Source organism: Chenopodium album, chromosome 14 (assembly GCF_948465745.1).
Source record: "Chenopodium album chromosome 14, dcCheAlbu1.1, whole genome shotgun sequence".
NCBI lineage: Eukaryota > Viridiplantae > Streptophyta > Magnoliopsida > Caryophyllales > Amaranthaceae > Chenopodium > Chenopodium album.
Window position 1 is genome coordinate 51,321,239 of NC_137847.1, and position 15,599 is coordinate 51,336,837.

A 15,599-nucleotide genomic window follows, 5' to 3' on the forward strand; every position below is an offset into this window, starting at 1 on the left:
ACTACCCAAAAAAACCAACCACCATCCCTCCCAAAAATCTAATCCAAGAGGGATTTATTTCGTTTTCAAAACCACAAACTTTCATTGATATCCCAATACATTTCCTATGTTTAAAAATAAAGCTCTTATCAAACTAGACAATTGTGCCGATGTAAATGATTGACTAATAATGTCTTTAGTTATCAATAAGTATATGTTATAAAAAGTCGATATTTGAAAATTATACATTGAAACGATTCTAACAAGTACCCAGATGACTATGTATTATTCTTATTTATAGATCATTAACATTTGGCTTATGTGAATAGTACAAAAAGTCAAAGTTAAGCTATTATTTTGAAATGAAGGGAGTACAAAAACTAGGAATGCAACAATCATTTTGATTTTCATACTTCTTTCGTTCCAAATTAGATAATGCATTTTGAATTTTGACACTATTTATAAACTTTGCTTTGACTAACACTTGTGATTTCTAGATAGAATTATGTATAGTCATTTGTGATCTTGTTAGATTCGTTTCAATGTATACTTAATTAAAATTCAATTTTTTTGTAAATAAAAAAATGAAAAATGTTTTTAATTGAACTTTTGCATTAACAAATCACAAATGTGATAAAAGAAACGTGTCAACTAATTTGGAACAAAAGAAGTATAAATTGGCCTGTTTTAAACATGTCCCACTAGTATAACACATGAGGTCATGTTTAAAGGATGGTGGGCTCACAAATATTTGTGAGACCTCCAACCTTTATATATGACTCATCTTTCTATCGATTTGTCCCCTACTCATTACTCGTCACTCTATTCCCTCAGCCAAAGATCTATAAATCAAATCAAATAAGCCATGGTTCCTTCTCACTTCTAATCTTTCATCACCATGAACATATTGACCATTCTACCCCTAATTGACCTCCTCCTAGTTCTCAACCAACAATTCACCGTCACCACATCGTACTCATTATCAATCCACGATCTTCTTAAGTTATGTTGCTACAATGTGCAAAGACAAAGACTATAATTGATAATTTGAGAAGATCGTGGATTGATAATGAATACGATGCGATCATGGATGATAATGAATCTTTTGCTAAACAATTAACTCACTAAAAGAAAATGATAATTGAAGCCCTTAGCATTAGGGTGCATAGTCCATACAAGAAGTTTAAAAATGAAATATTGATAATTATTAAGCAAATATATGATATTTTTAAGCATTAGGGTGCATAGTCCATACAAGAAAATGATAAATGAAGCCCTTAGCATTAGGGTGCATAGTCCATACACTATAGGATGTATGATATTTTTTGTAAATTCTCAAAAGTTTATCAAATTAGAAAATGTATTTAGTGCTTATTTGCAACCCTACCGTTGACAACATTATGGTAGCAAATAACTATTAAATAAATTCTTATAAATGATATATTTTTGAAAATTTGTGATCAAATTATGTGTTAATTAGTGTTATCGATGCTTAATAAATCTTCATATTCATTTTAATCTTCCTTCGTGTATATATGTGTTTCCTATAGGGCTTCATATTTCATTTCCCATTAAAATAAAAGGTATTGGCTATTGACAAGACATGTGAGTTGTGAATGGGCTTTATTTGATTATGAAATATCGACACAAGCCTGATACAACATGACTTTTTTTTAGCTCGTTCTAAACACAACTCAGTTTTTTCAACACGTGTGGTCATAGTGGACTCCCGAATAGGGTCGTGTATAAAGGTCGGTGGGCTCACAAATAATATTTGGGAGCCCACCTCCCTTTATATACGACCCATCTCCCTATTCTCTCCCCCACACATTAGTCATTTCTCATCACTCAATTCACTCAACCAAAAATCTCAAAATCTCCAAATTAAAGAAGCTATGGTTTCTACTCAATTCTACTCCTCCACCACCATGAAAACAATGACCATTCTACCCCTAATCGTCCTCCTCTTCCTAACTCTCTCGACCAACATCGTCGTCGCATCGTATTATTCATTATCAATACACGATCTTCTAAAGAGTCGTGGCCTCCCCGGAGGGCTCTTTCCAATGAACGTAAAGTCCTACACACTTAGCCAAAATGACTTGTTAGAGGTGTTCTTTGACGAGCCATGTGAGGCTAAGTTTGAGACGTTGGTTCGATTCGATACCGTCGTAAGGGCTAACCTTTCTTTTGGTGGTCTAAATGGTGTTGAAGGACTTAGCCAAGAAGAGCTATTTTTATGGTTACCGGTTAAGGGTATAATCGTCCAAGATCCTTCTTCGGGTGTCATATTGTTTGATATTGGCGTTGCGCAAAAACAGCTTGCTTTCTCTATCTTTGAAGATCCTCAATTTTGCAATCCTGATAGTAATAATTCTTCTCCCTTTTTTTCTCTTTTGTTTATTTAATTTTTAATGTTTTTTATTTAATTAATTATAAGATTAATTTATTACAATATTTTGAGATTTAATTTATTCTAATGAATATATGTTTATTTTGTATGTGTGTGTTTATTTTAACGTGGTTAAAAAATGACAACATTGAACAAATGTGTGATATATACCTTTTAATAAATATGGGTTTAAGTCATAAAGTGAAATATATTTTACTAAAGAATATACATTTAAAAATATTAAATGTACTACGAATAATTATATACATTTCAATTATTAGTTCATTTTGGTTGAAGAGATTAGTTAATGAAGAACATGGGAATTAATTCATTAAAAAAAAAAAAAGGTGAATTATTATCCGACTTACAACATTGAACATGTTGTATACGAGTATTTAATTTGTTTTTTAAAGGTTTTTATTATTTAAAGTCAAAGGTGTAAGAACGAGTTAATATAGCACCTGATTTTTGCCTAGTTTAATTTATTGATTAAGTGTTGCAAAAGTAAATGTATGGTTATGACACTAAAACAAGGCTTTTCCCTCTTAATGAAAATGATAGTTGAGATTATAAATTAGGATGACCTTATTGGAGATTATAATTTTGGTTATTCAATACTTAATCTATAAAATATTGTGCTAGATATAATAGTTTAGTTAATGAAATTCATTTATTTTTATATTAATTACAAACCCAATAATGGCTTTAGATATTATCATAGGGCTATTTAATGTATTTATACTTATTCTAAACCAAACAAGTTTAGAAGAAATAAGTGCAGAAAACTAAGCTGGCTAACCAAAATAACTTTTAAAAGTTAAAATATTTTCAAATTAATGAAAATCAAGTATATAAAACGTACTGAAACATATAATATCATGTTTTAAATATCACTTTTTAAAATTATAATCAACTAATTGATCATCCAACCAAAGCAAACTATGCAGTTACAAAATACTTTGTAATATACACATATGGCAATATAACATTTATGAAAAAAAAAACCTTTTGACCACCATTAAATGTGACACATTTAAATAATTTTGGTGACAGCTAAAAGTAATTATATTTCCTAGTCACAAACAAAAAATGTGGGTTGGTCAAATCGGTTACACAAAATTTACGAATAATCATGTGCATTTTTATGGTTATAAATCTTTTTAAACTCATAGCTAGAGCCTTATTAGCGAGTAATACCTCCGTTACATATTATTTGTAATGATTGGACATTTTTCCTCTCTACTTTATGTCAAATCATTGCAAATAATATGTAACGGAGGTAGTAAAAATAATGTGCATATTTGTTTTCCTATTGGTCCATTTTCTTTAATGTGGGACCATTAAACGTTTATAATGTAGGAATAATAATCAAGTTTATGTTATTTTGCGTTGTTATACTCGTGAATTACTACACTTACGTTGGGCCCTATTTTTAAGTTTTATTATATGGGGCCCATATAACTTCCTATGGGAAAATACAGTGGGCTAATATTACTACTTGTAAACTAGCATTAGGCTTTAAATTTGTCCTTAACAACGAAGTAATTAATATGATTAAATTATGTTTGAATCAAAAATATGTTTGTTGGTTTTAAAGTAGTAATATTGTAGATGAATTTATATGTAACAATTAATTAAATGTTCCGTTTGTAATTTGAATTTTTGTGTTCATAATTAATTTGCATGATTCAATCTACTCGTACATTAAGTGGGCTTTTTATTAACGTACATATCATATAATTGTTGATCAAAGTATTTCATTAAGATAGAATATAAAACATATTTCTGGGCCTAAACCAATAAGGCCCAGAAATATGTTTTATACTCTATCAAATTATTAGAACTCTATATGTTAATCAATCCATAGTTATTGAGATTGATGTGTAACGCCTAATATCTATGTATCGTAGTGTCTCCATGTTCTGATCTAATAATTCGATAATATAGTCATTAGTTACATGTAATGTTACGTTGAGATAATAATTAAGCCAACTATACTGTTTCTTGCTTATTATTATTACATTTTGTTAAGAGGTGACTTTTACTTGGTTTAGATTATGCTTGTGATATATTGAATGACTAGTTATGTTTGTATAAATGACGTGCTATCTTTTCTTTTGTTCATTTGAGAATTCCAAAATTATGATTTCTAACAATAATTATATAATTGTGATACAAAAATGCAGGTTCTTATATACAAACGCCACTTGGAAGGAAGGGGAGTGATCATAACCATCAATATCAGAGATAACAAATAGCTAATTTTCTCCATAATAATAATAATAAAGAATACAAATTTTGGTAAAAAAAAAAAAATAAATAAAAAAAAAATAAAGTGGGAATTCATTTTATATATTGATAGGACAAAGGGTTGGAAAGAATCGAATGTTGGTGTTTTTTGTCGCAAAAATGTTTGTTCTATCAAGTAAAGAAATCATAGAAAATTTTAAAAAGAAAAGTTTGTTTAAGGTTTTATGCTTGCTTAATCTTCTTTTTTGCTTAGATTAATGACTTTTAAAGATTAAAGCATTTGAGTATAGATCTTCCTTTTAGGATTGTATTCTCAATTACAAGTACAAGCATCAACTCCACCTGACTACAACAAAATCATAATTTGACACGTCCTTAGCTTTAATTATATTTATAATTCTTAAAAGCAATTTTGCATAATAAAAGAGTGATGTAGGTTGATTTATAGATTAGTGTATATTGAGGTGGAAAATGAGTGAATCATCTAAGTTGTTTAGGGTGAATTTTGTTAGTGTATGGTCATTTTTTGACAATGACTCATTGAGTTGATTGAGTATAAGTCAAATAAAAACCGAGTATAATTAGTCTATAATGTAATAATAAAAAATAGTAGTGTTTTTTGAGGATACGATTAGTTTTATCATATTATTTTCAGTCGGGGTCTATTTGAAATGAATCAGCATCACTCACTGTACTTTTGGATACAATTTAATTAATTAGACCTATATTAGGTTATTACTCGTTTAAAATATTTATTTGATGTATCAAATCAACTAGCCAACACTCCCTCAGTCCATGCAAGTTAGTGATACTTCGAGACTAAAAAAAGGGTGGGAGGGATGAGCATGAAATAATGTATAGTCTACCGCTAATTATGGTACTATATTTATTCATTTTATGCATGAAACTTTGACAATAGTGGACCCATATACAAGAATTTTGAAATATTAAAAAACAATATTGAGAATGATACTCCGTAGTGAATTGAAGCAAGAGGAGTATATACGTAGTATGTGTTAGACAAATAATCTAATCTAATATATATATATAAAGGGGAGTTTGGATTTAATTTTCTTAGCACGTCATGTAAAATTATAAATTTTAGTTGTAGCCAATTAAATAAAAGATTATTAATTTCTTTTATAATAAATTAATTCAAATGCCTAAAATTGTCGAATTATATTTTTAAGTTTAAATTAATTAAATATAAAATATTATCTTTTGATATTCTAAATTTTATCTAAATTTGTTTTAGATTTAAATAATTCAAATGCCACATAAGTAAAATTGGCGAATGAGATTTTTTATGTTTAAACTAATTACATATAAAATATTATCTTTTAATAGTAGAAATTTTATCTAAATATATAACAAATTTTAGCACATAAATACAAAAAATAAAAAAAATAAAAAATTTAAAAATTCAAACAAATAGTGAGTATTATAAATGTATTGATATATGGAGTATAATCTGTTAGATGACTTAGATCCATTATTGAATTTATTCTCTCTTTTTTTTTAATTGAAATATTTTGTTACTATTGCTAGAGCTCCACGTGTCGCATGGATTTCACTTTTAAGAGTTATTTTTCGTCTAAAAGGTATTCAAAAAAAAAAATACTGTTAATTATTTCTTTTTCTTCATATAGCAACATGTGTAATACTCCACATGTATTATTATTGTCAAAGTTATATCTCAATAAACAAAAGACATCGACTATATTCATAAACAAAGTAGTAATAATAATAATAAAATAAATAAATAATAATAAGGGTAATGATATATGTAACCTTTAGGGTTATATATAAGCATTTAATATACTTTCTAAAATGGAATTAAGTTGGGAATTCATGACAAAATCATGCACAGATCAGTGTAATTAATGTTACTTTATCCTCAATATTTTCTTTTTTAGCTTCTTATTCATAGCCCTAAGAGCTATGTTTATCATTTTCCTTCTCCTTTTCTTCGCTTGGGGAATTAGAGAAGAAGTCTATTGCGTTGCTGAAGCGGATTCAAAGGTTCTCGACGACGCAAGACATTGGGGCTCGTGCTGCAGCTCATATCTTCACTTGGGTAGACTTTGCTATAGCTAGAGGAGTAGGGGCCCAGATTGTATCTCGGCTTCCTACTAATTTATTATAGGTTGTATGACTTTTGTTTTTGAGATATTATAATAATAATAATAACAAAAAAAATAATAATAATAATAATAATAATAGTAGTAATAGATCAAATCAAATTTTGAAATAATGAAACTCTACCTACTTGACAAAACGAGTTAGAGTTACTCCATGTGTGTTGAAAATTAATTATTCAAGACTTGATTGGTTTTGCTCTTGTCTTTTATTATCATGTTGGCAATCGAATATTAATGAATGCCAGCCTATTTAATCGCATGTTTGTGCTGAATAATGAATAATATACACGTACAAGTTCAAAATATATTTTGAAAAATATATAGCCTATTAAATTACAATCAATAGCTTTGTTGACTTGTGGAAGTGAAATGATTTATTTCGATTGTCGGAAGGGAAGTTGGACTCAATATTGACCCTTTTTTACGAAGTAATGCACATGTATACTTGTAAATTAAGATCTATTTGTATTTCGACCAATGCGATGTACGAGTTGTATTGAAAAAGAAGGGGTTGAGATAATAAAATGAGAGAGGAAAGGAAAAGGGGAAAGAGATGAATTAGAAGGGAGAAACAAAAATACAATTTCGCATTTTGCATTACCCAATTACTTAATTTTTAGAATGTGAGAAATATATAGTAATTGTGTATACATTTACCTTTGAATTTGTGTTTTTATATTTTAGGTATATATTTGGTTATGAAAGTAATGATGCGGAGATTGAGTTATTTTATAAAGGCAACTAACTAACTATAATAGAAAGAGACAACTCTATCTCAATTTGAGCTTGAAAATTAAAATTAGGGTTACAATACAGGATTAGAGATATCAATATTATGATTTGTGAGTTTTGACCACTATATTTTGCTCCATAGTAAATTATAATGTTCATCATAATGATCATAAATTCATAATGTTTAACATACCATATTAATATCACTCGAAACAATAGCTAATATTAACATATATTATACCTTATGTTTTTTTTTAATGTATGACAAAGGATAATTCACAATATGAGTCATGTTACAATATCATATTGTCTACTAAACAAAGGAACAAAAGTTGTGTTACAATATAGCACAAAAAGTTTATAACTTTGATAGCAATGACACCAGCAATTTTGTGGTAAGGGGGAAGGAGGAGTTTTCACATAATCGTGAAATGTGGATAGTCTTGACTTTGGACATAGGTGGCATTGATAATGACAATAAGTGGGCGTCAATCAATTTTCATGTAGTGATTGAGTTCTTATGCGTACATTACAACTAGTCTAGGGCCCAATGGGGCCTGATAGAAACGGGCCTCAGCCCTCTAGTGTATCGTTTCATGTCTTTTCTTTCAATTTCTTTTATTCCCTTTTTATTTTATTTCTTTTTAGAGGTAAGAAAAAGGGAGAGGAGACTCAGGAGAGGATGAGAGATATTAGGAATCCTTTTCATGAGGAAAATTCTTAATACTTTCTCCATTTTTATTTTATTGTACCTTAAGGGCTTATATATTATTCATTTAATTTTCTTTGATCATCATTTGTGATTTATTTATAGGAAAAACATAGTCATGTGAGATCTAATTAGCTTCGTGTCGAAATTTACTTTTAAAATATCAACTTTTTATAATTTTTACAAAAATATAATTGAATATATTAATAGCTTAAGTAATGCATTGACAAGCGTGAAATCCCTCATAATGCAATAGGTAATATAAAAGACAGGGTTGAATTCAAAGGTGAGGTAGTACGAGGAATAATGTACGTCCACATAGTCTCACTAATAAAATAACCAATTAGCAATTCCGATTCAGACAACAATATATAACTTAGTTTGCTTCTCTATAAACATAACTGGTATTTGAATGTGTTGAAATTATGTGCTCGATTTGCCACAGCATAGTCAATGTGTCTTTTGCCGAATTGAGTTGTTTTATTACTTGTAACAAATAGAAGTTGCCAGTAAGAAATCATGATGAGAAAGTACACATGGAGTCTTTGGCTTAATTTATGATTCTAAGGCTTTGTTTGGTTGGAAGGAAATAGTAGGGGAGTTCAGAATTCACAGGAAATAAAGCCACAAAGGTAACGTGTAATTTTTCGAGTTCATTTTTCAATTAGATTATAAACTAGACTCTATGGTAACATTATGATGTGGTAAAAGCCTCAAAGATGTTACTAATCACAAATAGTATGTATACAATATATTCGTATGACGTGATGAGAATCTCGAACCAAAAATGAATCGTTATTTTTTATCACTAATTAATAGTACTTAAATTTGTAAACTTATGTATTGAACAATCATGGATGAGATAAATAGCATGCGTGATTAGAAATTGTCTCGCATGAGTCGCATCTCTCATAGTTGTGTCAATTTGGGTGTTTGGGTTATATTTGGTGAGGCCAGATGAGATAGAATCTTTTATAAATTCAACGTGTTTCTGGTGCGGCCAACCGCACGGTGCGGCAGGGGGGCCAAGTCAGCAAATAATGACAAAGTAACCCCACCAACTTAGTAACCCCTAACCAAGTAACCCCTTCGACCTGGTAACCCCTAACCCACTTAATAACCCCTGACCGAGTAACCCCTGACCGGACCTAGTAACCCCTAATCTAGTATGTAACCCCTAACCGGACCTAGTAACCCCTAACCTAACCACCCATCCCACCGCTAAAGTAGCCACCAAACCACCAATTCCAACCACCACAACAATCAACAATCAACCACAACAATGGCGGCCACAACACCACCATCATCTAACCTTCGACCGTTATACTGACCAAACCCACAACACCACCAACTACCATACCCACACCACCAGTCCCAGCCCCAAACACCTTGCCACTAGCCCCTAACCCACAAACAAACCCCGATCCAACCAAACCATTAAAAAAAATTAAATCGAACAAATACCTTAAAAGTTAACAATGGCTTCGAATTTCACTTTATATATGGCTAAAAAGGCCAAATTCGACCATGAAAACTCTAGATCTAGAGTTCTCAAAGCTAAATTTGGCCTTAAAAACCTTAAACTTATTTTCCGGCAACGGAGTCACCAAACCACCACTACCCACCCAGGGAAACCACCATCTCTGACAAACGAACCACGAAGACGACTATTGACGATGGTTGCAAATTTTGTGTTTTTTGAGAAAGTGAGATGAAGGGTTCTGGACTTGGAGAAGAAGAAAAGAGGAGAGAGAAAGAGGAAAGAGAAGAGAAAGAAAAAGAATTTTAAAAAAAAAATTGTGGCTACTCGCACGGTGTGACCAGCCACATATAAAACTTTGTGTTATAAATTTAAGTCATACTAATCGATTATTTCCATACAAATCAAAATCTATCTTTTTAGATGGGTTTCAGATTGAGACGATTTTTGACATAAACCGGCCACTAGCTAGTAGCTACTAGCATTGATTAGGTTTGGTGACCATTATAATTTTGGAAGTGGGCCGGGGGGAAGAATCGGCCCCCTAATTATTCCTTAATTTTCATGCATGTGCATTTGTCCCAACTCCCAAGTCCCAATTCAACACATCCTTCTAAATACCAATTTTTTTTTCTTTTTTTTTTTTTTTTTTTTTTTTTTTTTTGTTTGATACAAGTTCTTTGGCTCCATTCTTTTAAATGGTAACATGTCTAGTAGGATATGCCTAAAAATTCGACAAAAATATATACTTCGGATTTTTTCGGTGAAAAAGTTAGTAATAAGTGAAATAGCCTATTAGGTTTATGAGTTTATAAGCTAGTCAAACATCCTCTTCTTCTACTCTTTTAGGACAACTTAGCTCAATACAATTTACGTATCAGTTTTTATTTCAATAAAGAGAAATTGAACTTAAAACAAGCAATTGAAAATTTCAAATGAGCTTGAACGAAGTTGAAATAATCAAGTCAAAGAAGTCAAACATAATTACACTTGGTAAACATTTTTACCATCAATTCCCATGATAGGAAGATTACAATTTACAAATACTTGTATATATCTCTCTTAATTTGAACAATATAATTAATATACGATAAGATACCTATGTCATCTAGATTTAATTACCACGCTAAAGCTAGCTTGACTAGCATTATTAGCGTAACAACTAATTCTGGACATAAGATAGTTCACTTTCTAGTTTCAAACTACCACAATCTACTCCGATCCTATATTCTTTGATTCTAAGTATTCAAGCACATAACCAAAATTAAAAGTCAAAAGAACAAAAAGAGAGGGAAGATATATATATGTAATGGATTCAAAGTTTAGCTTCAAAAATCTCAGGACTAATATTCTTAGAATGATCTTTTCTAGTAACACGAATGTAGCAAACAATGGCAGCAACAAAAGCGAAAGCGAATCCTCCTAGGATAACATCGCCACCCATAGGGATATCGTGGTGTCGACTAACCAACCTTATGTGTTGTACATCACCAATACTTGAAACTGCCGGAGCTGAAGCTGGAACTTGAACGTGAGAAGCCGGTTTCGGGTTCGGTATTCTTTGTAATAGTTGCATCCTAGACACTGCCATGGAACTTGACATTTGAAACAAGATCATCATGAAAGAAATAAGAACAATAAATCTTCCCATTTTACTAGCTAAAATTAGTAAGGATGGTATAAGAATAATGTTGTTGGATTGTATGAAAAGTTCAAAGTTTTTTTTGGGAGTAATTAGATTGAGAGAGACTAAGTTAATAAGCTAGGGGTATGTATATATGTATGAGTGTTTCCATAGGACGAGTTATGGCCCTAGATATTGTCTGAGGTGGTGATTTTATAAGTATTTAATAAGGTTGGTATAATGTTACTTTAATGTTCCCAAAGTGTTGGTTACAATATTATTGAAAGCTGTAATAAGACATGACAATTCATTATTATAAAGAAAATGACATCAAAAGACCTTAATTAATAATTTTGGATTAGTCGTATTTTTTTTTTTCGAAAATCAATACAATTACAAGTAATAACAAAGAATGGCGGTATATGTGGTTTTGTTATAAATTCTCTGTTTGATTATTGGTACTATTTTAATGTTTATATATAATGATTTGGACCATGTTAAAAGAAATCATACGAAGTATTGTTGTTATTATTAGCTATATCATTATTAGAGCATCTTGTTAATTAGAATGTTAGATACCTTGATGTAAATTATGAAAAAGTTGAAGGGGAGAGCGAGATGGGGAGATGAGATCCTGTTTCCTAAATAATTTGTCAACTAGCTTAACTTAGATTTGAATCAGACATTTTGGTCTTCAAATAGATGGACATGAAAGTAATATTGAACGAGTGAATGTTTTTGACAAATGTCAGTGATATCATAAAATAAATAGTTTATTTAACATAATAATAACACTGTTGTATAGGAGGGTATGTAGTAGAGCATTATTGATGCAGGACATTGTATGTAGAGAGGTTGAGTTCCTCACCAATAGAAAGAAAACAAATTAAACTCATCACGCGTCGCGTACAAAATTACCAATATAACTTAGCGCGTTTTAAAGTAATTTGATCTGAACAGCTTATTTGTCACTTAAATAACTTATTGGCTCATAGTTACTTCCTCTTAAAGTATAAACTTGACAACCGTTGTCAAAAACATATAATCACGATTATTAAATAATCAAACTATAATAGGATTTTAGGAGGGTGCGTAGTAGAGCACATACTATTAAGAATATCTAAATCGATCCATGCAGTGCCAATAGTCAAGGTTAAACTCCACACCAGTACGTAGTAAGAATGCAAACTTATTGTACAAATATGATCTGATTACAATTCATTCAATCCAAACGACTTATTTGTCACTTAGCTCGACTCGTAGCTAGTCCTCTTTACTTAATGTAATGTAAGACTAGACAACAATGGAGGTCAAAATCCAAGAAGAGTCCAATAAATTAGTGAGCCCAAGAAAGTAGTTGCCGTAGACATGCAATGAAATAATCAAGTTTCTGTGCCAGAAAATTGGATGAATGGTGGTAGATGCATCAAATAAGATTCTCTTAAATTTGTAACGCGGTAAACTAGGAATGCATCAAATTTTGCCAACTGTATTCTTGGAGTTTGCTAACCACTACTATAAGTACTATACTTATACGAGTAATATAAAGCTGGATTTTATAGATAATGTGTACTTTTCTTATAAACATCTTTTAATTTATAAGTAAGCTCTTAGCTGTTGCTACTTACTATAAGAGATGTAACTAGCAGTCTAGCACAATTTATGGCTTAGCGTGGATGATGAATCTCTCCTTATTTGGTTTTCTTTAGTTGTTTACGTAGTACAAGAATTACAACTGTATGTAAAATTCAAAATCTCAGCCGGTCAATTTTACGTAGGGGATATTATATTAATTGAGGGGTTTTCGATATGATATCAATAGTGTGTCTATAATTTATAGAAAATAAGTTAAGGAATTGAGAGTTGTTGCGAATACAGTAACACGTCACGTACTCTAATTCATAATTTGTATGAATAAGACATTAGAGTGTTTCTTAATAAAATTGATCACTCATATTCAAGGCATCATATTCATGGCTAACAATTTTACTGAATTGATTTCCTTTTATTTTTCTTTTCTTTTTTAAAATTTGTCTTTAATTCTGTTTTTTTTTTTTTTTTTTTTTTTTTTTTTGAGGCAAATTTGTCTTTACTTCATAAAACACTCTCATACTGCTTTTTTTATTTTTATTTTTTTATTATTGACAAATTTGACCTTGTTAGCTTTCTCCCAAAGACTATGCCTAATAATGAAGTTTTAATACAAGGGGAACACAATTTATGTACGAGGAACAACTTTTTTTTTTTTAAAGAAAAAAAAGTCATGGGACCAATTAATTTTTCTTTAATTAAAAGTCATTATTAATTTTGTAATGTTCATTTGTCAAAAAAAAAAAAAAAAAAAAAAAAAAAAAAAAAAAAAAAGGTGTTGTTCAACTCTCCTTAATTTCTGTAAAAAAAATACACAATTGGGACAAAAAGGGAGTACAGAGTAATAGGTATGCATCAATCATTTATCATTTGGTGCAACAAATTGGTAAAATATTTTGCATAAGTGTGCAATACAGCAACATGATGCTTATAAATGCACATATATACGATTCAATAATGAAACATCTCATATTATATTCATTCATTAAAGATCATTACACTTTTAAATTCGCAACATATAATAAAAGAACATGGATGAATGAAATAAAAAACCAACATGATGCATGTATATAATGAAAGTAAAGAACATTATTCGAAACTCAAAGCATAATGCACCGCCCTCATGTACTCATGTATAATAGTATAAGCTACAAATTGAATAATAGTTCTAGCTAAAAATTAAATACTACATCCGATTTTTTTTAGTTGCAATTTTGGGGTATTATTTGAGAGATATAAAATATTTCAAACTTGCCACTAAAAAAAATTGGAGGTAGTATGATAGAAGTCACATTACATGTTGGTAGAATTCTTAACAATAAGCATACTATAAAGTTATAATGTAAAATTATACGTACGGATATTCAAGTAAGGGTACATATACCACAATTTATTGTTGCAATTATTCAAGGAATTATCAAAAGTACTGTAGTAACTAGTAAGTACATTTAATTACTATGATGTAAATAATAGATTTTCTTTTCAGAATAAAATAAAATCATTGAACCACACAATATAATGCATGCTTTTACTATTTTCTTCTCCCACCCTCACAAATATAAACCTTTTTTACCACATTATGTATGAAAATAAAAATATATAGCTCTTGATGATTATTAAGTATGAAACTATTTTATAAAAAATCATTTGCTTCATCAATTAATCCATGGTTTTATTTCTTCATATGCTGCTAATTACACTCATTATCAGTTCTTCGGTCTCTTCAACGTCGTTCATACCCTAGGAATGTAGCGTAGAACAAAGTTAATTAAGCTATATTAACAAAGAAACATGGTTAAAAATGACTTGATTTAAATTAAATTGAACTGATTTAATATTTCTAACCTCTAAACAAGAACTAATAACCGCGGCTCCATTGGAGGTGATGAGGTTTGTGTCATTAAACTCTAACCCTAACCGAGTTATGGCATCGACCAATTTCGTAAATACTCCCATTTTCTTCTCGTACACAACTTTTATCCATACTTTGTTATCGTCAATGGGATTCACCTTCACTTCAGGCTGTCACAAAAAAATAAAAAGGTAATTAGAAAGTACTTAATTAATTATTATGTACATTTGTACGTACGTAACCTCATATGTAACAAATTAAGTATGCAAACCTCAATTCCATAATTCTTCATGTCTTTTGCTCTAACTTTATTTTCGTCTTTGATAGCCGATTTAATTTCTTCTCTAGGAGGATAACAAGTTTCGAGTTCAAGAAGCTCGTCCTTAAGCTCGCTTACTTGGCTATCAAGCTCTTCAATGTAAGTAATCGCGTCCTTAATGATATATGCTTTGGTCATCTAATTAAATAAACCAAAAAATGAAAGTAATAAATTAAACCTTATTTGATTAGGAAAAGACGAGTTAATAATTATTAAGACTTAAATAGGAATAACATTAGGAAAAAAAAAAAAAAAAAAAAGCATAATTTGTGAGAGTCATAAGAGGTAGATGCTTGCATTAGTGATAATAGGGACTAATGCTCTTAGTTGAAGAAGGCGATCATTAAGCTTGGCACGTCGTCTCCTCTCAGCGTCTAAGTTCTTGGATTTGAATTTAGAATCATCATTGTTGTTGTTATCGTTATCGTTGTCGTTATCAACATCAGAAGAAGCATATGAAAACTCCATGTCAAATTTGATAGAAGTGATAGATGGCTTTAATTTTTGAGGAGGGTTAATAAATTATCTAAG

At 30.2% G+C, this 15,599-nt stretch overlaps 2 protein-coding genes across 2 annotated transcripts; one reads left to right on the forward strand and one right to left on the reverse strand.

Moving 5' to 3' along the window:
* The first annotated feature begins 1,818 nt into the window (after positions 1-1,818).
* LOC145579506 (uncharacterized) lies at positions 1,819-5,761 on the forward strand. Its single transcript, XM_081636746.1, has 2 exons — positions 1,819-2,346; positions 4,558-5,761. Exons 1-2 carry the CDS (start codon positions 1,875-1,877, stop codon positions 4,620-4,622), a joined length of 537 nt encoding a protein of 178 aa, XP_081492872.1. The 5' UTR covers positions 1,819-1,874; the 3' UTR covers positions 4,623-5,761.
* An 8,816-nt stretch (positions 5,762-14,577) lies between these two features.
* Positions 14,578-15,536, reverse strand: LOC145578295 (transcription factor DYT1-like). The gene is made up of 4 exons (XM_081635640.1): positions 15,366-15,536; positions 15,021-15,206; positions 14,743-14,919; positions 14,578-14,637 (listed from the first exon to the last, which is right to left on the reverse strand). The coding sequence occupies exons 1-4, from the start codon at positions 15,534-15,536 to the stop codon at positions 14,578-14,580; spliced, it is 594 nt and encodes a 197-aa protein (XP_081491766.1).
* Positions 15,537-15,599: the final 63 nt, after the last annotated feature.